The sequence below is a fragment of the Pseudophryne corroboree genome, chromosome 11 (genome assembly GCF_028390025.1).
Source record: "Pseudophryne corroboree isolate aPseCor3 chromosome 11, aPseCor3.hap2, whole genome shotgun sequence".
NCBI lineage: Eukaryota > Metazoa > Chordata > Amphibia > Anura > Myobatrachidae > Pseudophryne > Pseudophryne corroboree.
The window spans coordinates 198,781,056-198,807,379 of NC_086454.1; the positions used below are offsets into that span (position 1 = coordinate 198,781,056).

General features: G+C 45.5%; 1 protein-coding gene across 1 annotated transcript in view; it reads left to right on the top strand.

Annotated features, from left to right (window-relative positions):
* LTBP3 (latent transforming growth factor beta binding protein 3) overlaps positions 1-26,324 on the top strand; it is a 282,983-nt gene that overhangs the window by 57,930 nt on the left and 198,729 nt on the right. Inside the window, exons 7-10 of the mRNA XM_063945201.1 lie at positions 8,129-8,287; positions 9,856-10,074; positions 15,139-15,158; positions 19,579-19,648. Of these exons, the coding sequence (XP_063801271.1) occupies positions 8,129-8,287; positions 9,856-10,074; positions 15,139-15,158; positions 19,579-19,648 (468 nt within the window). The remainder of the gene's footprint in view (positions 1-8,128; positions 8,288-9,855; positions 10,075-15,138; positions 15,159-19,578; positions 19,649-26,324) is intronic.

Here is a 26,324-nt window from a genome sequence, read left to right on the forward strand (position 1 = left end):
CCCCTACCGCAACTTAACCCTAACCATCCCCTCCCGCAGCTTAACCCTAATCCTCCCCCTAGTGCCTAACCCAAAACCTCAAACCCACGTCAAGGATCTGTTGGCATTCTCAGCGTTGGGATTCTGATTTTGGCATTTTGAGCCACGGGATCCCAATCGCTTTTCCTATAATCATATGCTATATACTGAAACTGATAGTAATTGGGCTTCTGAATTAGGTGAAGTGTCAAACCTTCAAATGAGTGTAGAAGTGGACTAGTGTAGAAGTTGCCTATAGCAACCAATCAGCTTCAACCTATAACTTGATAAGGGCTAGCTAGAAACTGATTAGTTGCTATGGGCAACGTCTCAACTTCTCTTCTTTTTAGAAGGCTTGACACATCTCCCCGTTTATTTTATTGACTATGCTTCAAAAAAAAATTTGTTTTTTTCCTGAGCTACAGTATATTAAACAGTGCAGATAGTGCATTAGGTAGACATATAACCAGGGAACTATAATCTGCAAGTAGAAAGTTTTACACATTTTATACATGTTAACTATGCTTGACCATCAGCTTAGCTTCAGGCTGCATTCAGGCACCATCCTTTTCAGTCTACTATGCCCCACTTTGATATTCATATGGGCCGCAGTATAATTTGTGGGTTAGAGGAAAGCAGTAATGTTTCAGACAAACCTGTTGGCTACACTGCCACCCTATGTGAGCTGAGAAGGACAATGCTACTTTCATGTTGATTTTCTCAAATTATGTATGTTACATTTAGATTGTGATGCACTGTTTCTCTTTATACTGTATTGCCTTTTTGTTATTATCGTTGTTTTGCTTTACTTTAGACTCAATCAATTTTTTAACAAAAGCTGATTGTTAATTAGCACCTTATGAGGCATCAGGGGATAGTGGTGCTGCACCAAAAGTGCTTGTTTCTTTTACCATCTACTAGTAGAAATTATTATCGCCCGTTTTAGAATTTGGTTGTATTATTGTGTACAGCATAGTCAGAGCTCTTTAAATCTTACAGTATACAGTACATCAATGTTTTTTTCAGGCTTGCAAAAATTAGAGTGGGCAAGAGTATGAGACATTATGGGAGGAATTCAAATGTTTGAAATGTCAATTCGGTGTCTGTTTTTTCCTGTCTATTAGATAGGAAAAAAAAGACACCCAACTGACTTTCCACACAATTGAATATCCCCCTATGTGTGCAATATTAGTCACACTCACTCCAGTGCTCCTTGTTCATACACATAAAAGGTCTGTGTGAATTTAGGCTAAGGGTTTTAAGTAGCTAAAGCTTGGTCTTAAAGTTATGTGTTCCATATTGGGGTCAGTGAGTGTAATAGTAGGACCCCTGACCTGCTAGTTTTACTCATTTATTAAAACTGTTTGGATACTAGCTTTTAAAATTGCTGTTGGGGTGAAATTGTAGCCTGTTGTATTACTGCCCCTGGTGATGATTAATGCACAACATGAGAACTGCCAGGGTAGCAGCTGCTATTGGACTGTCTGCTAAGAGGCTTGTTTAGCTACCACACATGTTACAGATGTGCATCACTGGTTTCTAGTAATGTACTCACAAATGAGTTCCCTATAGCATACCTCCCAACCAGTGACGTGTGGTGAGGTCAATGGCTGGAGAGGCACTGGCTAGTATCAGAGCCAGATTTATGCCATATACCACCCTATATATAGTCCATCCCATCTACATGCAGCACAGCAATGGGCAGCAATCACAAGGCCTCATTCAGTAGCAGTTGGAAAACTGCTAAAATTGCAGATGGACACTTTTCGGCCATCTGTGCAGCGCGTGTGGACTTTCACATCCCGGAAGGATGCGATCGCAATTTGAGTGACAAGCGGCGGGTGTACGGTGGGTGGCGATGCAGCATTGAGGGGGGGTGTAGAGAAGGAAATGTGATAAGAAACATACGCACAGAGGACTTCCACAAACTGACGATTTCTGCGAAACACATCGCTGGGCATCCCACAGCATATGAGTGTAAGCAGAAGCAATTTAGCTTTGGCACAGGGTAACATAGGATAACACATAGCAAGGGGGGGGGGGGGGCACAGAGTATAACATGACACAGGGTAATGCATGGTACAGGGTAAAACATGGCACGGGGGGGGCATAGTATAACACAAGGCCCAGGGTAACATAGGGTAACACATGGCCTAAGGGGCACAGGGTAACACATGGCACAGTGGGGAATAGGATAACACATGGTACAGGGTGGGCACTGCATGGAGTGAGAGGAGGAAGGGAAAGATGGGCACAGTACCTGGTGGTAGCCGGCTGCTAGGTTACACCATGCACTGCATGAGTACTGGGAGTACTCCCTGCTGCCGCCTATCACCTATCCCCAGCACGCTGCTGCTGCTGCTGCTGCTACTAGTACTGCTCCTGGATCCTCGGCTACTGCTGCTCCTGGTTCCTCTGCTACTGCTGCTCCTGGGTCCTCCCCACTGGCAACGGTGCTGGGTTGTCTCCATGGCTGGCTCTTCTATCGGCAGCATGAGAAGGGGGCGGGGAACATGGGGAGAGAGGCTGCTGAGACTGTGCAGCCAGGGAGGGAAGTGAGAGAACAGGCCACGCCCCCTCCCTAGGCAGATCTGATAGAGCCTCAGGGGCGGAACTCCCAGAGGCAACGGAATCTGTTGCCGCTGTGCTCCAGCCCTGACAGGGGTACCTGGCTCCTTCACTGTCTCCCAGACCTGCCCTTTTTGCTTCAACGGAAGATACACTGAGCAGAGGCGGCGCGCTGATCAGCATCAATGCAGCTCTCCCCCTCTGTGACCTAGAGACTCAGTGGGGGGAAGGGGTCACTAAAAGACCCCTTCGATCAAGGTAGAGCTGAGAGTGCTGCGAGATACGGGGATGCGGAAATCAATAGCGGGAGAAGCAGAGCGGAGAACGGGGACAGAGGGTTAGAGCTGCCCCCATGAACAGCTGCCCTGACACTGAGAGAGGGGTACACAGTCCGGGCAGTGAAGCTGGAAGTAGAGCTGCACCGGAGACGCTGCAGAAAGCGCTTACACAGCTCTCAACGGGCACCAGGCGGACAAGGAGGGTAAGTGTAAAGATAGTTTGTAGCTCATGTGCAGGGAGCATTGGGAGCCTCCCCTCTGCCGAGAAAATCTATAGGGGTGAGGCCACAGCCTCCTGGCCACATAAGGAGGAGCGTCATTGTGTGGCACCCCCGGTGCCCCATCTTCATCACCCCCAGACTGGTAGAAGTTTCCGTGCACCTCACCTTATACTGTCCGCGCTCCCTGTCTCTCTCTTTCTCCCCTGCTCTGTCTCTCTCCCTGTCTCTGCATGTCTCTCATTCTCTTCCTGTCTCTGTCTATCTCTCCCGCTGTCTCTTTCTCCCTCATGGGGTAGTACGGACGGTGTAATGGTTAGCATTACTGCCTCACAGCACTGAGGTCATGGGTTCGATTCTCACCATGGCCCTAACTGTGCGGAGTTTGTATATTCTCCCCGTACTTGCGTGGGTTTCCTCCGGGTACTCCGGTTTCCTCCCACAATCCCAAAAAATATACTGGTAGGTTAATTGGCTCCCAACAAAAATTATTAACCCTAGCGTGAATGTGTCTGTGTGTACATGTGATAGGGAATATAAATTGTAAGCTCCAAAAAAATATACTGGTAGGTTAATTGGCTCCCAACAAAAATTATTAACCCTAGCGTGAATGTGTCTGTGTGTACATGTGATAGGGAATATAAATTGTAAGCTCCACTGAGGCAGAGAATGGGCAAATGTTCTCTGTACAGAGCTGCGGAATATGTGTGCGCTATATAAATAACTGGTAATAAATAATAAATAAATCTCTCTCTCCCTGTCTCTCTCTCCCGCTGTCTCTCTTTCCTTCATCTCTCTCCCCCTCACCTCTCTCTCTCCCTGTCTCTCTACCTCATCTCTCTCTCTCTTCCTTGTCTCTCCCCATCTCTCTCTGTACCCCTGTCTCTCTCTGGGTGTAGTACTGCTGACCGGCGGTCAGGAGACCGCCGGTCAGCTTACCAACGCCGGGATCCCGGCAGCATACCGACGCCGGGATCCCGGCGGGGAGGGGCGAGTGCAGCAAGCCCCTTGCGGGCTCGGTGGCGACCTACGGTCGCCACGGGTTCTATTCCCACTCTATGGGTATCGTGGACACCTACGAGTGGAAATAGTCCCTGTTGGTCGGCATGCCGACTGTCGGGCTGGTGGAGGAGGTCATGTGACTGTCGGTCAGCTGACCGGCGGTCACATGAATACCACCCCTCTCTCTATCCCCGTCTCTCTCTCTGTCCCCGTCTCTCTCTCTCTCTTCCTCATCTCTCCCTGTCTCTCTCTCTCTCTCCCACTGTCTCTCTCTCTCCCACTGTCTCTCTCTCCCTGTGTCCCCATCTCTGCCATCTCTCCCTCTCCCTACAGTCTCCCTCGCTTCTCTGTCTCTCTCCCCCATCCCTGTGTTCCTCTCCCTGTCTCTGCGTCTCTCTCCCTGTCTCCCTCGCTTCTCTCTCCCCATCTGTCTCTCTCTCTCCCCATCTGTCTCTCTCTCTCTCCCCCTGTATCTCTCTCCCTACTATCTTTCCCTGTCTCTCTCCCTTGTCTCTCTCTCTCTGTCTCGCTCTCGTCTCTGTCTCCCTGTCTCCCTCTCCCTGTCTGTTTCCCTTTCCCTGTCTGTGTCCCTGTCTCTCTCCCTCTCCCTGCCTGTGTCTCTCTCCCTCTCCCCTGCTTCTCTCTCTCACCATCTGTCTTTCTCCCTGTCTCTCTCCCTCATCTCTCTCTCTCCCTGACTCCCTGTTTCTCTGTCTCCCTGTCTCTCTCCCTCGTCTTTATCTCACTGTCTCTCTCCCTCTCCCTGTCTCTCTTCATCTGTCTGTCTGTCTCTCTGTCCCTTGTCTCTCTCTCTCTTTCCCTGTCTCTCTCCCCATATTTCTGCATCTCTCTCCTTCTGTCTCGCTTCCTCTGTCTCTCTCCCACTGTCTCTCTCTCCCTGTGTCCCCATCTCTGCCATCTCTCCCTCTCCCTACAGTCTCCCTCGCTTCTCTGTCTCGCTCTCTCCCCGTCTCTGCATCCCTCTCCCTGTCTCTCTCCCCCATCCCTGTGTTCCTCTCCCTGTCTCTGCGTCTCTCTCCCTGTCTCCCTCGCTTGTCTCTCTCTCTCTCCCCCTGTATCTCTCTCCCTACTATCTTTCCCTGTCTCTCTCCCTTGTCTCTCTCTCTCTGTCTCGCTCTCGTCTCTGTCTCCCTGTCTCTCCCCCCCTCTCCCTGTCTGTTTCCCTTTCCCTGTCTGTGTCCCTGTCTCTCTCCCTCTCCCTGCCTGTGTCTCTCTCCCTCTCCCCTGCTTCTCTCTCTCACCATCTGTCTTTCTCCCTGTCTCTCTCCCTCATCTCTCTCTCTCCCTGACTCCCTGTTTCTCTGTCTCCCTGTCTCTCTCCCTCGTCTTTATCTCACTGTCTCTCTCCCTCTCCCTGTCTCTCTTCATCTGTCTGTCTGTCTCTCTGTCCCTTGTCTCTCTCTCTCTTTCCCTGTCTCTCTCCCCATATTTCTGCATCTCTCTCCTTCTGTCTCGCTTCCTCTGTCTCTCTTCCTCTGTCTCTATCCCCCCTTCTCTCTCTCTCTCTCTCTCTCTCTCTCTCTCTCTCTCTCCCTGTCTCTTTGTCCCTCTCCCTTTCTCCCTCTCTCTGTCTCTCCCACAGTGGAAAGGGGGACATGGCTCACACGGGGAAGGGGGCATATTACTCACACAGGGCACGGAGTCAGTTAAAATACAAATCATTTTGCCACTGTAGAGCCTCACAGGTTTCGTTTTCTGTGCAGCATTATTGGCTGCAGCATGGCCCCGCCCCCATCTCCAGGCACAGTCTGACATGTTGAGAGGAAGCAGAGCTGCTCACTGCCTCTGCCTGGCTTCTCCCTGCCTCCTCCCCCTGCAGAAACTATGACAATTAGTAGAATACTACAAAGAAGACATGTAAGTTGGAAATATCTTGTTTGCATTTATTCTATTAATTGTTGTAGTCAGAACTCTGGTGTAGTATGCAGTGCCTCCCCTGACTGCACGTCCCTGCTCCCAACTGCCCCGATTACAGCAGGATAGTCCCGCTATTCAGACACTGTCCCTCCCATGGTCCCCAGTGTCCCACAGGCAGGGGGAAGGTTGGGGGAGCTATTCACCCTTTAGGGTCTATGGGGGTAATTCAGAGTTGATCGCAGCAGCAAATTTGTTAGCAGTTGGGCAAAACCATGGTGGTCATTCTGAGTTGTTCGCTCGTTGCCGTTTTTTGCAACGCAGCGATTAGGTGGAAAATATGCATGTGCATGGTACGCAGTGCGCATGCGCAAAGTTATTTTACACAAAACTTAGTAGAGTTGCTGGTGTTTGTGCAGCGCTTTTCAGTCGCACTGCTGATCGGTGAGTGATTGACAGGAAGTGGGTGTTTCTGGGTGGTAACAGATCGTTTTCCGGGAGTGTGCTAAAAAATGCAGGCGTGTCAGGTGAAAACGCAGGCGTGCCTGGGGAAACGGGGGAGTGGCTGGCCGAACGCAGGGCGTGTTTGTTACATCAAAGCAGGAACTAAACAGACTGAAGTGATTGCAAGGAAGGAGTAAAGGTGGGTACACACTAGTAGATATATCTGCAGATCAACTGATCTGCAGATATATCTATGGACGGATCGGGCAGTGTGCTGTGCATACACACTGCCCGATCCGTCGGGGACTGACGTCATGAACTGGGCGGGCGTGTACACACGCCCGCCCAGTTCAGCTGTCAATCACCGCCGGCCGCCGCAGCATGTGTACGGGCGGTCGGCCGACCGCCCCGTACACACACAGCGACGCGCCAATATATCAGTAGATATATTGGCCGTCGGCTGTGCTGCGCAGCCGACACGATACGTCTGTGAACGACGGAGTTCACAGACGTATCGGCCGTACACACTGGCCGACGGTCCAGCGATATATCGGCCGTTCAAGAGAACGGCCGATATATCGACCAGTGTGTACGGGCCTTAAGTTTCGAGCTGTTCAGAAAATGCACAATCTTTTTTTGTAGCAGTTCTGCTATCCTTTCGTTCTCACTTCTGCTAAGCTAAGATACACTCCCAGAGGGCGGCAGCCTAGCGTTTGCACTGCTGCTAAAAGCAGCTAGCGAGTGATCAACTCGGAATGAGGGCCAATGTACTAAGCTTTGTAGAGAGATAACGTGGATGGAGATAATGTACCAGCCAACCAGCTCTGTACTGCCTTGTTACGGGCTGTCACTGGCGTTTCTATAATGGGTGCAGTGTGTGCGGTGCACGCGGGCTCCTGAGTCCAGAGGCGGCCCCCACCGCACACACTGCACCCATTTTTAAAATACTCACCCCTCTGAAGTCCAGCGCCGGCATCCGCAGCGCCGCAAGAACACAGTGAAAATAGCCCAGCGCCCATTTTCACAGAGTTCTGCGCTTGCGCAGTAGAGAAATCTCAGGGAAAATGGTCGCCGCGCCATTTTCCCGGAGGTCTGCGCATGCGCAGTAGAGTCTGAGCCCTCTAGTGCTCAGACTCTACAGCGTTCAGAGCAGAGAGGAGGGGGCCCGACGGAGGAGGCTGAACACGGGCCTCCTCCTCTCTTAAAACGCCCCTGCAGGCTGTGTTTGAAAAATGACATTTAGGAGCTGGTTGGTTGTTACTTTATTTCCGGCCACTTTATCTCTCTCCAAGGCTTAGTACATAATCTTTTATTAACAATTATATTATGGCTTATTGGGATTGTCAAGATTTTCTGAAATTTAGTTTCTGCAGTTTTGAACTGTTTTATAAATGAATATGATGAGAATATTTAAATTCTATAGAGATTAGTTGAAATTTTCACTTATTTAACATTTTTCCGATATTGCTTTTTCCGCTTTTGTTATTTGTGTGTAGCTAATAAATGTGACATGATAGAGAAAATCAGATTCTCAGCATCCTTAATTAGGTAACAGTAACACGCATATTGCCAGATGCAAAGAATAAAAAAATGTTGAGTAGTGTTACTAAAGTTGAGAAATGATTAAGTTATTCATTCTTTATACTGTATATGTAGGAATGTGCAAAACTGGATGGAAAAGAGGCGCTTCTTCAATTTCAAACTAACAACCATTTCTCCCCACAGAGGACAAGTCTGAAGTGAAAAGTCAGTGCTACAGGCTGGTAGGCTCAGAAGGACATTGTCAGCACCTTATTTCTAATTGGATGACGCAACAACTGTGCTGCTGTAGTGTGGGCAAAGCCTGGGGTCCTCAGTGTGAGCCATGCCCTGCTGAAGGCACAGGTAGGAAATGAGGACACCTTGGTTTTGGGTGGAGATGATAAAAATAAACACATTATTACCTTTAGATACATAGGGTAGGATATACCAAAGCAAAAATGCGGTAAAAACCTGGTTTTCGGGTTTTTATCGCATTTTCAAATGCAGTAAGCCCTGGATGCTAGGGCTCCGACGTGGAGGGTAATGACAGCTTTTCCTGGCATTACCCTATAAAAGCCTAGGGACTTCTTTCCACGTCGCGTTGTGTGAGGATCTGAGCAGATCCCTCCCAGCATGCTCCTCAGCCGGAAGTCCAGGGACAGAGATGCATCGTGGAGGACAGCTCTGATCACAAGAGCTGTCCTTTGCAACACTAATCACATATGTTAGAACATATGCGATTAGTGTCGGCGGGATGTACCACAACAGGTTGGAATATCCCGCTTGTAAACAGAGAGGGTGGAATGTACTAAAAGCTGGTATTACTCTATAGAAGCCTATAGGCGTCTTTCTGCATTGGTGCTATCAGAGGGATCTGATTGGATCCCTCCCAGCATTCCCCATGGCCACCGCGTCACTGCATATGTGCAGAGGTACTCCCAGGTCATAAACCCAGAAGTCCAGGCACGGGAGTGCAATGCAAAGGGCAGCTCTTATTGGGAGAGCTGCCCTTTGCAATACTAATCGCATGTTAGTACATATGCAATTAGTGTCTGTGCAATGTGTAGCGGCATATACCGTGAGAATGAGAGTTTCCTTACCATAATACAGTGGTTATCAAACTGTGTGCCTTGGCATGCCTCAGGGCACATGCAGGGGTGCCTTTGATTAGTGGGCCACCAATTCAAATCATTTATGGTCAATGCAATAGGCCAAACCAGTGCTGGTGGCCATCAAACAAAAAATATGTGGACAAACAGAAGCAAATCTTGTCCTTCACCACATAATTGGACCTAAGGATGACATATAAACACAGTGTACTTACCGTAATTTAATAATTCTTTGTAAATTTCCCAATAAGAAACTTTTGGCCTAGGGGTTCCGTGAAAAAAATTCTGATACTCTAAGGTGCCGTGATACATAAAAGTTTCAGAACCGCTGCCATAATGGGGGTAATTCTGAGTTGATCGCAGCAGGATCTTTGTTAGCAGTTGGGGAAAACCATGTGCACTGCAGGGGAGGCAGATATAACATGTGCAGAGAGAGTTAGATTTGGGTGTGGTGTGTTCAATCTGCAATCTAAATTGCAGTGTAAAAATAAAGCAGCCAGTATTTACCCTGCACAGAAACAATATAACCCACCCAGATCTAACTCTCTCTCTGCAAATGTTATATCTGCCCCGCCCCCCTGCAGTGCACATGGTTTTGCCCAACTGCTAAAAAATTTCCTGCTGTGATCAACTTGGAATTACCCCCAATATCTGATTCTGATTTTTACTACTGCTTTCCATTGTACACAAGCATCTGTAGTAAATATTGTAAAGTTGCATGCAACAATGATTTATCCATAATTCTACTAACTCTCAATGTCATGTATTTAATTTCTCTCACGTTTCTCTATGACAGTTCTAATCCCTACTTTCTCTTTTCAGCCTCTTTTGCTGAGATCTGCCCTGCTGGGAAAGGTTACCACATATTTAGTACACATCAAATTGTCAGAATCCAGGGTCCAGATATCACTCTGCATTTGCAGCCAGACCTTGGGGACCAGCAGGCAATTCCCCCGATGACTCCAGATGTGGCTCCACCTCCAATCATACGGGAACTGACTCCAATACACATATCGGAACTTGATTCTAATGAAGGACAACGTGAGCTATTTTTTTATTTTCAAGACATGATAGGACAAAATTACCAAATATTTGTTTTTCATGAAACATTGCATATACCTCCCTATAGTACATCTTTTGGAGGTGCAATTCCTCTTTAAACCAAACCCCCACATTTGCCTTCACATCACTGTTGTGCAGATTCAGGATTAATAATATGCAATTCTTGTGATATTTATGGCCCTACTTAACAATATTATTTTTACTAAAATATGTGAAAACTAAAGATGTGTGGTGGGCACTTTCGTGGTTTGTGTTTTGGATTTGGTTCTAATTCCCCACCCGGGTTTGGTTTTGGATTGGTTTTGCCAAAACCACCCTTTCGTGTTTTGGTTTTGGATCTGAATGATTTCTGAAAAAAACATAAAAACAGCTACAATCACAGAATTTGGGGGTAATTTTGCTCCTACGGTATTATTAACCTCAATAACATTCATTTCCACTCATTTCCAGTCTATTCTGAACACCTCACAATATTGTTTTTAGGCCAAAAGGTCGCACCGAGGTGGCTGTATGACTAAGCTAAGCGACACAAGTGTGCGGCACAAACACCTGGCCCATCTAGGAGTGGCACTGCAGTGTCAGACAGGATGGCAGATATACAAAAAAGGCCCCAAACAGCACATCATGCAAAGATGTAAAAGAGGTGCAATGAGGTAGCTGTATGACTAAGCTAAGCGACACAAACAATTAGGCCCATCTAGGAGTGGCACTGCAGTCCAACTGCACTAATGGCGGATACCGGACGCACGTCTAACACCAGCATAGTTGTTATGGCCTCAGTAATCCGCTTTGCAACAGGGTATAAATATATATGGCAGTATCACTGGAATTATATGGCAGTATGGCAGTACCACTGGACATACAGTATACAGCAGTATCACTGGAATTATACGCCAGTACCACTGGAATTATACGGCAGTATCACTGGAATTTTACGCAGTACCACTGGACTTACACGGCAGTACCACTGGACATATACAGCAATATCACTGGACTGGACTTATACGCCAGTACCACAGGAATTATACGGCAGGATCACTGGAATTATACGTCAGGATCACTGGAATTATATGGCAGTACCACTGGACATATACGGCAGTACCACTGGACATATACGTAAGTATCACTGGACATATATGGCAGTATCAATGGACATATACGGCAGGATCACTGGACTTATACAGCAGGATCACTGGATTTATACGGCAGTACCGCTGGACATATACGGCAATATCAATGGACATATACGGCAGGATGACTGGATTTATACGGCAGGATCACTGGATTTATATGCCAGTACCACTGGAATTATACGACAGGATCACTGGATTTATACGGCAGTACCACTGGACATATACGGCAGTATCAATGGACATATACGGCAGTATCACTGGACTAAACTTATACGCTAGTACCACTGTAATTATATAGCAGGATAACTGGACTTATACGGCAGGATCACTGCAATTATACGGCAAGATCACTGCAATTATACGGCAGGATCACTGGATTTATACGGCAGTACCATTGGACATATACGGCAGTATCAATGGACATATAAGGCAGGATCACTGGACTTATACGGCAGGATCACTGGATTTATACGGCAGTACCGCTGAACATATACGGCAGTATCAATGGACATATACGGCAGGATCATTGGACTTATACGGCAGGATCACTGGACTTATACGGCAGGATCACTGGACTTATACGCCATTACCACTGGAATTATACGGCAGGATCACTGGAATTATATGGCAGTACCGTTGGACATATACGGCAGTATCACTGGACATATACGGCAGTATCACTGGACTGGACTTATACGCCAGTACCACTGTAATTATACGGCAGGATCACTGGACGTATAAGCCAGTACCACTGGAATTATACAGCAGGATCACTGGAATAATACGGCAGGATCACTGGACTTATACGGTAGGATCACTGCAATTATACGGCAGGATCACTGCAATTATACGGCAGGATCACTGCAATTATACGGAAGGATCACTGGACTTATACGCCAGTACCACTGGGATTATACGGCAGGATCACTGGATTTATATGGCAGTACCGCTGGACATATACGGCAGTATCACTGGACTGGATTTATACGCCAGTACCACTGTAATTATACGGCAGGATCACTGGACTTAAACGCCAGTACCACTGTAATTATACGACAGGATCACTGGAATTATATGGCAGGATCACTGGATTTATACGGCAGTACCGCTGGAGATATACAGCAATATCAATGGACATATATACAGCAGGATCACTGGATTTATACGGCAGGATCACTGGAATTATACGGCAGGATCACTGGATTTATACGGCAGTACCGCTGGACATATATGGCAGTATCAATGGACATATATGGCAGGATCACTGGATTTATACGGCAGTACCGCTGGACATATATGGCAGTATCAATGGACATATATGGCAGGATCACTGGACATATACGGCAGTACCACTGGACATATAATGCAGCACAGGGACACCACCACTGGACTGATGCAGGACAACACAGCACTACTGCAATGGACTGTACTTATACAGCAGCACTGGACATATGGCAGCAGAGGACACCACCACTGTGACTGGACTGATGCAGCACAAGACACCACCACTGGACTGATGCAGCACAACACAGCACCACTGGACTGGACTTATACAGCAGTACTGGACATATGGCAGCAGAGGACACCACCACTGTGACTGGACTGATGCAGCACAAGACACCACCACTGGACTGATGCAGCACAACACAGCACCACTGGACTGTACTTATACAGTAGCACTGGACATATGGCAGCAGAGGACACCACCACTGTGACTGGACAGATGCAGCACAAGACACGGACACTGAGGACGGAGACTCTCTTTACACTCTCCAATGCCGGAGTGGAAATGGCAGCGACACGTGGCTCCTTATATGGAATCCAAACCCTGCTAGAATCCGACAGCGGGATGATGACGTTTTGCCTCGTTCTGGTTTCCGAGTCAGAAGGGAAACCCCGAGCCTGACTCGGATCCGTGTTTGGAAGGTGAAGTACGGGAGGGTTCAGTTCTCTGAGAACCGAACCGGCTCATCTCTAGTGAAAACTGGCGTTTTCACGCCCTTTTCAAATTATTTTAGTTTCACTGAAATGTATTAAAGGGCTTTTGGAGCAGTTTTGTGAAAAAACTACTTGAAGCCCTTTAATTCAAATTTTTGTAAGTAAACAGATCGCATTTCCCATACTTGTAATGGTAAATGTGATCTGCTCAGATTTACTATGAAAACTATTTTTAAAAATACTGGAGGGAGCCCTGTGTGGACAACGCTAGAGCCTGTGATCTGTCATGAGTGTCCATGTGAGTGATTAGTCATGTGTATCCATGTGAGGAGATTAGGATAGGGGTCCCCTCTCCTGGGGTAGATGGGCACCTCCAAACACTCAGCAGCCAGGAAAACAGCACACCAGTCCAGGATTTTCATGCAATCTAGCCGCGGCTAGTGTTATTGTGTAGTACAAAAACAAAACAGAAAAGCAAATCCTAGCCTGTCTGGGCACTAACTAAACATAATAGATTCCCTCTCTCAGAGTAGTAGGACCAAATGTCCCTACCAAAAACGCAGGCATATGCACAATACTTACAGTCAGGAAATTACAGTGTTTCATAACAGGCCTGCTGCCTGTTTCCCCAGGTAGTGAAACCATGAGTCAAGCCCTGACACAGTTTATAGCAGCCTCCTACAGGTGCAGGCACTAATTAGCCTGCTCTCAAGCTGAAGGCCTAAATCCCCGAAATTGGCCTTTATGAATGGAGCCCTCTCTTCTCTCTCACACTCTTACCACTAGGACCACTTATCCATATCTACTGTTTATCGCTTTACTAGTGCTTTTATCACACCAATAAGATCAGGCTGATCACTGTAAAAAAAAAAAGTTTTTGAAAAATATTAACTTACAGGCATCCCCCCTCAAGTGCAGTGCCTCTCAGATGCTGATGGGATGTGAATCGTTAAAACTTGCAATGCGATAATTGAATATATCGCAGGGTTGTATTAATTATCACATGCAGGGACAGAGCTTGCGAGAAATCTCTGTCCCTGCAGATCCTTTCCACACTGCTCAGGGTATTGCACTTACCCGGTGATTGGTGACTCACAGTGTGCTCCTCTGTGACTCCGGTCATCTGATCACTGGCTTCCAGCTCTGTGATCCTATCATCCGATGTCTCTGTTGCAAACTGAGATGCCGGTTTACAGCCGAAATCAGATGACTGGGGTCAAAGAGCAGGGAGCCAGCAATCACATGACCGGAGTCACGGGGGAGCTCACCGGGTCACCGAACACCGCACTGGAGGCCTGTAAGTGATTTTTATTTTATTTATTTTTTAAACAAGTTTTTTTTCTTTTTTATGTTGATCAGCTTGGGGTCTTATTAGACACCCATGGCTGACCACAGGCAACGGCTCCCGACACTGCTCTGCCTGTCAGAGCGAGGAAATAGCCAGGCAGCAGGTGGGAACCATGGATAGGATTCCCTCCGGTATTTTTCACAATTTTTTTTTTTTTAGTAAATCTGAGCAGATCGCATTTCCCGTTACAAGTATGGGAAATGCAATCTTCTTAATAAAAAAATGCACCTGTTTTCACATTATTTTAGTAAAAATAATATTGATAAATACTAGGTAATTTGTGCAAAATGTTGATTGTCGAGTTATGCAAATTTATGTGCATGCATCTATGTATGTTTTACAACAGTAGGTCTGATTAGTGTCCCACTGTGAAATATTGTGAGGAATATGAATAGTATTTTCATATATACATACAGTATATGGCTTTATTTAGTATTGTACATCACTTATATATTATATCATATAGAATACAGTACAGTAGATAATGATTTAGCAATATTAAAAAAAAAATGTTTTTCTCATGCAAAGCACAGCAAATTATATATGTATATACGCAGCCTAAAGTGTGTGTGTGTAGTGTTACATTTTATACACAAACTAAACTTACTCTCTTGTCTCTTCAAGGTGAAGTAACTGCAGCTATGGTAAGTGTGAAGTTAGTGCAATGATTTTTTATTTGCCTACCGGTGCTGCCAGTGAAATGTGGGTGACTGTGTTTATGTTTTTATGTGATTTGTGTTTCATTTTCACATAATTATTACATTTTAGTCACACTGATCCTACCTACCCCTCCCCAGATCCCCAGGAGCTACTCCATAGTCAGTTTACTGAGCCTTATTGGTTCGTCTCACTACCCTGAGCAAAAAATGGGTTTATGTGACACTGTGGAAGGAATGTGGTACCAATGTCTAGTTTTTCATTGACCCTCCTTCTCACACTCCCTCTCTATCTATAGCCAATTAAAGTATTGAACTGTAACGGTTTGCTGGCCATGTGTTAGAGAAACTGAGGAACTCTGGGTAAATCAGGTGAGTGATTATTGATTAGGAGATTACGCACAAAAAATGATACAGATCCAAAAATATATTAATATCATTGGAGACCAAATAAAAAATGCTTTAGTCTGATCATTTAGCATACATAACACATTTATTAATAAAATCAAACATATAAACAATATAACAGTATATGCATGTCACAAATCTGTATCAGTTTAACACAGTTAGAAATAAACCAAACTTTTTTGGGATGCATAATCCAGAACAATAATAATCCCTTATCCAGGTGTCAGGGACGTATTAAGAGAGGAGGGGGCCCGTGTGTAGTCTGCATCAGGCTTACCCCCCCCCCCCCCTTCTCAAGCTGACAGCAGGGTGTGTGTAAGCGCTAGTAGACTCTAGTACTGTGCTAGAGTATACTAGAAGAGGTGCAGGTCTCCGGGAAAATGGCGTGACAGACATTTCCCCCACTATTTCCCTACTGCACATGCACAAAATGGCAGGAAAATGGCCACTGCACCATTTTCCCTGTGATTTTTCAGTGCTGCTGCTACAGATGCGGGACTCCAGGGAGGTAAGTATAGAAGAAATGGGTGCATCATGTGCGTTGTGGGATCCCCGGACCCCGGGGATCCATGTGCACTGCACACACTGCACCCATTATAGATACGCCATTGCCAGGTGTTAAACTGTCACCCCATTCCAGTAAGCTAATAAAGCAGATAGCTGGTTAAATAACAATCAAGCATCCAATTTGTTTCCAATAGCTCGCACTTGCATTCTCAGTTCATGGCTGTACATTCTGTATATATAGTACACAGGAGATGAATGGCATTGCCAAACCTGTGACTAAATGGTCCTTGATATCAGTGCCGTAGTGACTAGATATTTTAGCGCTGTGTGCAAGAAACGGCATTGGTGCCCCCCCCCCCCCGCCCCCCCTACGCAAGATAGAGGCAGTGCGGGCGGCAGGCGTGCGGAAAATATATAGGAGCATGGCTTCATGGGGAAGGGGCGTAGCCACAAAATAATACCAATTCATACTATGGTGCACAGTAGTCTCCATTATTCAAATTACGCTGCACAGTAGCGCCACTACACCAGGTAGAGCCCCTTTTACACATTACGGCAGACAGCGTCCCCTTTTTATACATTACGGCAGACAGCGTCCCCCTTTTTACACATTACGGCAGACAGCGTCCCCCTTATTACACATTACGGTAGACAGCGTCCCCCTTATTACACATTATGGCAGACAGCGTCCACTTTTTACACATTACAGCAGGCAGCGTTCCCTTTTTGTACACATTACGTCAGACAGCGGCCCCCTTATTACACATTACGGCAGACAGCGTCCCCCTTTTTACACATTACAGAAGGCAGCGTTCCCTTTTTGTACACGTTACGGCAGACAGCGTCCCCCTTTTTGGCCCGTGAGGCCACGCCCTACATTTGAGGACACATCCCTTATCTGAGAGGCCACTCCCCCTCTTCACCTGGAGCATGGCTTCACCGAGCTCACTGTGTATCCCTCACACCAGGTGTCAGCACCTCTGCTATGCAGTATTTTCAAATGAAGGTAAGAAATTAAAAAAGTTTAAAATGTTAATATATGTCTTTCATTCAATTGCCCATGCAGGGTGCCATAATGATCTACACCCCTATTGCATTTATTTAGCAGACCATGGGGAGGATTCAATTAGCCCCGATATTTTTACACCAGTTAAATTATCTGTTTTCGGACAAAATATGCTATGTAACATAGGGTTTTCTTTATAGCCTGCTCAGGATTGAAAAAAAAAGTCCCCATTTAGTGGTCTTTTTTCGGGGACAGTGGTATACCCCTGGGTATATATACCTGGCTTCACATTAAGCCTAACGCGGCTAATTAAATTCCCCCTTATATTTACCTTAAGACCTGAAAACATTTCCTTTTAATGTGTTTTTTCATTATCAGTTAAGGCCCGTCCACACTGACCGATATATCGGGCGTTCTATTGAACGGCCGATATATCGCCGGTCCGTGGGCTAGTGTGTACGGGAGATATTCTAAAAAAAGGTTTTGAGGTGCCTCAATGCGCTATTGTGGAGCAACCTGAGAAATATTTTGAACAGGAACCACAAACAATTCCAAAGAACAGACAATATACAAAAAAAATCAAAATATAGCGCTCAGGCGCTCACACTTGAACACTTCCCTTAATGATTTTTATAAGATGCGTCTTGAAATTCTCTCTCTTCAATTCCTCACGGAATGTACTCGTACATGCAAGAGAAAACAAATATGCACCGAGATCCTCGTGTATTACTTCCAGGTGATTTGTATAGTCACTAATCCCTTCTTATGTTGTAAGTACCACAAGGGAAGATTTATCATGTGTTGGGGAACTCCCCCTTCCAGTACACTTACACAACTATGTAATGTGAAAACATCTCAAGAAACAATGTTACGATGTCATCCTAGGTAAATTTTCAAGAGTTTGTGAATTTGAAGGGGACAAGACACTCCCCTTCCCCACACACTTACACAAATGCAAGAATCAAAGGCATTCACAATGACAACTCCATAAACAGGGTGCTCCGTCACCAAGTGAAGAAAAAATGCCGGGGTTGCCCCCTATATATGGCACTCACAATCAGTATGATGTATCACAAGCATGTAGGGTGGGTCTTTCTTATTCACTCTTAGTCTCCAACCTTGCGTTTTTTTCCTCCCAAAATCCATTGGGGTCCACACCGGCCAGTCCACTCACCACTCTGCTGTTTAGCATCTGATGATAGCTGCATAGTTGTCATTGTGAATGCCTTTGATTCTTGCATTTGTGTAAGTGTGTGGGGAAGGGGAGTGTCTTGTCCCCGTCAAATTCACAAACTCTTGAAAATTTACCTAGGATGACATCGTAACATTGTTTCTTGAGATGTTTTCACATTACATAGTTGTGTAAGTGTACTGGAAGGGGGAGTTCCCCAACACATGATAAATCTTCCCTTGTAGTACTTACAACATAAGAAAGGAGAGTGACTATACAAATCACCTGGAAGTAATACACGAGGATCTCGGTGCATATTTGTTTTCTTTTGCATGTACGAGGACATTCCGTGAGGAATTGAAGAGAGAGAATTTCAAGACGCATCTTATAAAAATCATTAAGGGAAGTGTTCAAGTGTGAGCGCCTGAGCGCTATATTTTGATTTTTTTGTATATTGTACGGGAGATATGTCTGTGAACTCCGTCATTCACAGACATATCGCGTCGGCCCTGCAGCACAGCCGACGCCCAATATATCTACCTGTATATTGGCGCATCGCTGTGTGTGTATGGGCGACCAGTCGACCGCCCGTACACAAGCTGCGGCAGCCGGTGGTGAGTGACAGCTGAACTGGGCGGGCGTGTGTACACACCCGCCCAGTTCATGACGTCAGTCCCCGACGGATCGGGCAGTGTGTATGCACAGCACACTGCCCGATCCGTCCATAGATATATCTGCAGATCAGTTGATCTGCAGATACAGGTTGAGTATCCCTTATCCAAAATGCTTGGGACAAGAGGTATTTTGGATATGGGATTTTTCCGTATTTTGGAATAATTGCATACCATAATGAGATATCATGGTGATGGGACCTAAATCTAAGCACAGAATGCATTTATGTTACATATACACCTTATACACACAGCCTGAAGGTCATTTTAGCCAATATTTTTTATAACTTTGTGCATTAAACAAAGTGTGTCTACATTCACACAATTCATTAATGTTTCATTTACACCTTATACACACAGCCTAAAGGTCATTTAATACAATATTTTTAATAACTTTGTGTATTAAACAAAGTTTGTGTACATTGAGCCATCAAAAAACAAAGGTTTCACTATCTCACTCTCACTCAAAAAAGTCCGTATTTCGGAATATTCCGTATTTCGGAATATATGGATATGGGATACTCAACCTGTATATCTATCAGTGTGTACCCACCATTAGATTCTGTTAATGATATATTGCGCATATGTATGGTAATAATTTGTTCACCAATTTTACATAAATGACACCTCTATCTTTGTCTCCAGCTTCCAGCATATAGCCCAAACTCTGAAGAGGAAACCGTGGACTTTCCGTCTCCCTTTCCACCAAGGCCAGGTAATAATTATCCGTCACAGTATTTCTCTGACACGGCTTTCAGAGTCTTTTCATTTCATTGTTGCAGAAACAGTCATCTTGGGGATATACAAGTTTGCACGTTAATCATAGCTCAGTGTTACAGATCCATACCTCCCAACTGTCCCGATGCCAGCAGGACAGGTATGCAGATCAATGTAAATGCAATGTCCTCAGTATTGTTTTGGCGCATTGTGGACCTGATTCTTAGATGAACAGATATCAAACAGCTGCTGCTTATTTGTACGCATCGGCTGCGTGATAGTATGCTAATGCCACAGGAGGCATCTTGTGTAAATAGATGCCTCCTGTCAGCTTCTATGAAACTGTGTCAGACATGCCCCTTATTTTCTGGAATGCCGTCCATCGCTGCCCCTTCCTTGCAACCTCCCCACCCCCAAATGGCCACAGCATGTCAATAATGCTGCAGCTTAGGAGACACTGCGAGTGAGGAAGTGATATTAATGCTGGATTTTAACTACTCAGCTCACAGATTGGTGCCAACATCCAAAATAGCATTTGACTATTATTACAGTTGCGTTGGTGATGAACTTCAGGGATATTAGTCTACAAAACTGTCACAGAGTGATTTTATTTAGTTTTTATTTACCATTGAGATACTATTTAACGGGTGGTCTTCAGTATGCCGACTGACGGGATCCCGGCGCCGGGATCCCGACAGCCGGCATACCGACACTTATTCTCCCTCGTGGGGGTCCACGACCTCCCTGGAGGGAGAATAAAATAGCGTGGCGAGCGCAGCGAGCCCGCAAGGGGCTCATTTGAGCTCGCCACACTGTCGGTAAGCCGGCGGTCGGGCTCCCGGCGCCGGTATGCTGGTCGCCGGGAGCCTGACCGCCGGCATACCATAGTGAACCCTTTTTAACAATGTGCATTATCTACCTTTTTCACTGAAAATTAAAGTTTGGCACTTGAGGCTATTTATTATACACTGAAGGTTGTTCCTTTTCTTATTTCTTTACTGTCACTTTTAAGTTTCCAAATGTGGATTCATCTATTTCAGCTATAACTGTATGAATATGACATCCCTGTGAGTCACACCCCCATTTTCGTCATGGTGAAGGCAAGCCCAGTGCTCCGGGGGGCTGCTTTCTCCATGGAATAGATGTTGTGCATGTGCGCAGGGCATCTATTCACTGATGCTGCTAAGTAGAGCAGTGGGTGACAGGGGGCCTCACAATTTCCTTCCCACCATGAGACATTGTGGCCCATTAGTGGGATGGCAGGACAGTGTCCGATAAATGGGACTATCTGGCCAAAATCAAGACAGCTGGGGATGTATGCATTATTCCAGAGCCGGCCCTAGGTATAGGCAAACTAGGCAATTGCCTAGGGCATTTGATATGCCTAGGGGCATCAGCAGCTTCTGCTGATTAAAATGATATGCGGCATGCCTATATTCTGTGTGTAGCATTTCATATGCAGATACAGCCACAGTCTCACACAGTATATAGGCATGCTGCATGTCATTTTAATCAGCAGACGCTGCTTGTGCATCCTAGCCACATAGCAATGCAAATAAGAAGCATTTTCATAAAAAAAGGTGCCCGACGTTAGCATTGAGGCAAGATTTATGAGGACACATCTGTATCCAAGCAGAGGCAGAGGTCACAGTGTTAGTGGCAGTCTGAGTGCTGTGTGCATGTGAGTGGGTTGGTTGTGCAGTAGTGTTTGGAATATGTGTAAGGAGCATTATGTGTGTCATGTAAAAATGCATTAATAATGTGCAACATATGTGTAAGGGGCACTATGTGTGTCATTATGTGTATAAGGGCATTAATAATGTGCGGCATATGTGTAACAGGGTACTACTGTATGTGTGTCATTATGTGTATAGGAGCCCTAATAATGTGCAGCAAATGTGTAGGGGGTACTATGTGTGTCATTATGTGTATAAGGGCATTAATAATGTGCGGCATATGTGTAAGGGACATTATGTGTAAAAGGGCATTAATAAAGGTTGTCATAATGTGTAAGGCGCATTATTGTGTGGAATGTTTATAAATGCATTACTAATGTGTGGCATTATGTGTATAAGGTGCTCTACTAGGTGGCATTGCATATAGAAAGGGCACTACTGTGTCGTCTAATGTGAATAAAGAGCAATAGGGTGTGGTGTAATGTGAATAAGGAGCAATTCAGTGTGATGTAATGTGAATAAGGGGCTCTACTGTGAGGAGTAACGTTTATAAGGTAAAGTGATACTACTGTGGGATGTAATATGAATTATGGACACTATCGCATGATCATATGTGAATAAAGTTGCAGTACTGTGTGGAGTAATTGGAATTGGGGTTATTGTGTGGCCATGCCCCTTGAAAGCAAAAACACACCCCTTTTTGGGCTGTGCGCCAAATGTGCAAACTGTTCCTATTTAAAATATAGGGGGTACAAGGTCAGAGGCGGAACCAGCGGTGGTGCTAGGGGGCACCAGTCAAAATCTTGCCTAGGGCATCATACTGGTTAGGGCCAGCTCTGCATTATTCCGCACAGTAGCACTCATTATACATGATACAGTAGTACTCCTTATACACCTTACGCCACACACTAGAGCCCCTTATACACATTATGCCACACAGTAGTGCCCCTTACACATTATGCCACACAGTAGTAGTGCCCTTTACACATTACGCCCACACAGTAGTAGTTCCCCTTAGACATTATGCCCACACAATAGTAGTACCTGTCTGACCAAGAGAACTGCTACTCGGCTAGGCACTGTGGTGCAAGAGTCTAGACTCTGAAGAGACATCAGTGCAGAAAAGGAGCCGAGCGCATCACTACTGATATGCGTGCAGCAGGCGCTAGTTTTGCTCTTGATCCCAACTCTTCCCATAGGAGGAAGCAGGTGCAGTGGACTAAAGACCAAGTCAAGCTCTGAAATCCATCAGTTTTTGGAATAAATTCTATGCATACTTTGTTGGAGAATGATCCTCAAATTAACACATTTGCCCCTTAAGTAGGGATGATAATTACGTTTGTGTGAAGGGGCATAACGATGTTGATAAATAGGTCTCATGGTAATATTGTGTTGCACTTTACAATTGTTTGTTGAGTTTGTAATGTGTTTGTTGAGTTTGTAATGTGAGATCCCTCTATCCTGTACTTACAGTCTTGTACTATCCTGTACCTGTGTTTGGTGACGGGATGCTATAGCTTGGTGGCCTCTCTCTCACAGCTGGGATAAGGCTGCTGGTTATGTGCTGTCTGTCAAAGTAAATCTAGTAATGGAGTCACATGACTCACTGGCTGTCACCCAAGACACAGATTACAGTTGTTGCTGACCCTACACCGGGGAGCTGCCCGCCCCGGCTTCAGCAACACAGCAACACAGCTTGCAATACACGCACTTTCTCCCTCAGCCACCCAAATCAGCCTGGTCTCAGCCGTCTAAAGCTAAGGGATACACTAACAAGCATGACCAGAACAAGGCATCAGCAGGCCACTATCTTCCTCTCACCAACCATAGGTATGCGGAGGGTATAGGAGCCTAAACATGCCCCTTGCCTGTGGGTCCATGTGTCGCCGTCTGTGCTGCTGTTCAATGCTGACACCAGTGAGATACAGATATAGTGACTGGTAGTCCTAACACCGGTGGTGAAGCCGCCATGGTTACTTGGTATACCTCTGGTGCTGACCATGTTAGGTCACTTGTACAAATATTTCCAGGGCAACTTTCAGTTCCCAATCTGCCCCTGCCCAACTTTGATAGAAAGTGCAATGGTATATGCTAGCGCTACATAAATGTTATGAAATAAATTAATATATAGATGTTACAGCAAAGAATTATAAAACCTCTTGGTATAACTGGGCCTTTCAAACAGCAGTGGAAATTTGAAAGAAATTGTAATACCAAAAGCTATATTATACATTAAACAAATTTCCCTGTGGGGGCCAATTTGTTTTATTGTTTTCTGTGGGATCCAATGTGTGTGCTTTTTTCCCGTGGGGGCCAATGTGTTTTATTTTTTCTTCTGCAATGTTTTTCATCTGCTCTTGCATCTGAGTTGCACCACTGAGTTGCATGCACTGCAACAGTGTTTGTACAGAGTTGCAGTACAGAGTCAGACCATGCACCAAGAAGTGTACTAGAAATGTGTTGGTCATTCCTGTGTGGTTACAGGGGGTTGGCTAATCAGATGCAGATGTAACGTAGCGTGGGTGTGTTGCTGTAAGTGGTTGCATATCTCCATTCTAATCTATGTTCAATTGCTTACATTGGAAGCCACACTCAGACAAATGATTTGCATCTAGCATAGAACTGGTGCACGTTTCAATGGTGCAACCGACGGTGGCGATTAAAGACACACAAAGCATCATTGCAGTGTCTGTAGACACTAAAAGTGGGCACCTCAGTCCTTGCATATTTGGATGCACGGATGTATACAAGGGAAGTGCACTGTTGTGTCATTAGCATAAAGTCACAGATACAACCGTAGCAAAAGACGCAAGGAAGGCCACAACTGTGTCCAACTCAGAATCAGACCCTATGAGGAGGAATCTCTCCCCTTCAACAGACCCCACCCACACAACAGACCTTGCCACCCATTAGGGCTGCTTCCATAAATTGTGCAGGCTGGTTTTCCATCCCAATCTGCCCCTGCCCCCACCCCTCAGCTGGTGCCCCTGGTGAGTGCCATCCTATGCCCCTGCCCTTTCCTAAATGTCACCTGACCCTTGCTGAAGAATGCTGGTCCTAGGGGTGTAGCCAGAACTTTGTGGGCCCCATAGCAACATTTTTAAGGGTCCCCTGCTTCTACAGAGACACTTGCCCCATAATAGTTCCCTAGTTCATGTTCTGAACCATAGTAGTGCCTTAATTAGTGTATGCCCCATAGCACTGCCCTAGTTTATTTTATGAACCATAGTAGTACCCTAGTTCATATTATATCACATTGTAAGTGAAGAAGAAAAAACAAGTAACTTTTTCTGGACTCTATATCAAACCATGTTGCCATGCAAGGGGAGCAAATACATTTATATTTTTTTCTGTGCATGTAGCCCACAAATGTTATACAGCTTTATTTCTACACTAAATTTAGATTTTAGTTTGAACACATCCCACCCAAATTTAAATAATCTCTGCACATGTTACATTTGTCCCCACCTGCAGTTCAACATGGTCTTGCCCAGTTGCTTGCTTTTTTGCCTTACTTACAAGCATGAAACAGACCCAGAGTGTCCCCAGTTCATATTATGCCACACTGCAGTGCCTACACTGCAGAGGCGGATTGGCCATAGGGCTTACAGGGAAGATTCCCGGTGGGCCGACGCACCCGTGGGGCCTGTTTTGTTTGAGGACATGTGGTCCTATTTATAGACATAATGAATAAGATGCTAATAATTTGCATATATGAAAATTTCTTTGCCACTTAGCCTGTGATTGCAGATGATCTAGTGTATGCTATGTCTGCCTGCTTGGCTGACATATAAGATTGAGTGAATAGTGATTGGGATACGGTTGGTGTCATAAGCAAGAAAATATAACTTTCTAAAGAATGATATAGTTTCCTAAATTCTAAAGGTGTATCATATAATGTGCTCATAATTTTTGATTGTATTTCTTTTTAACTTCCCCCTTGATGCTGGACATGCCCACTATCTGGAAAGTCTTGGGGGGAGGGTGCTGCTGCCATGGCCCATGGCTAGACCTTACACCTCTGGTGCTGCCCATGTGGGGCACTAGTACAATTTTTTCCAGGGCCGCTTTTTGTTCCCAATCCGCCCCTGCTACACTGTATACTGAGCCACACTACAGTGCCCTAGTACATATTATGTAATATTATAATCAGAGGCGGATTGGCCATAGGACCTTCAGGGAAGATTCCCGGTGGGCCGGCGTACCCGTGGGGCCTGTTTTGTTTGAGGACATGTGGTCCTATTTATAGACATAATGAATAAGATGCAAAATAATTTGCATATATGAAAATTACTTTGCCACTTAGCCTGTGATTGCAGATGATCTAGTATATGCTCTGTCTGCCTGCTTGGCTGACATATAAGATTGAGTGAATAGTGATTGGGATACGGTTGGTGTAATAAGCAAGAAAATATATCTTTCTAAAGAATTATATAGTTTCCTAAATTCTAAAGGTGTATCATATAATGTGCTCATAACATTTAATTTTATTTCCTTTTAACTTCCCCCTTGATGCTGGACATGCCCACTATCTGGAAAGTCTTGGGGGGAGGGTGCTGCTGCCATGGCCCCTGGCTAGACCTTACACCTCTGGTGCTGCCCATGTGGGGCCACTAGTACAAATTTTTCCAGGGCCACTTTTTGTTCCCAATCCGCCCCTGATTATAATGCCCTCCAGTTCATTGAATACAACAGTATAATGAGCTAGTATGGGCATAATAAAATATATTGTAGGCCCAAAGGCAAAAGTTTGTAAGGGCCCCTATGTATTCAGCCAATGGTGAAAACTGTATATAACACATATAACTTTGACAGGGAAGATGGGACCTCTTAGCTCTAGGACCCATAGTTGCTGCCCCCAACCACTGTAATAGAACTGTGAAGTTCCCTCCGTTATGATCCCTGTAGTTCCAAAGAAACGCAACCCTGCCTGCACCAGTAATGGTAACTACACACACGTATACACAGCTCCTTTAAAATGTATTGATACAGCTTATG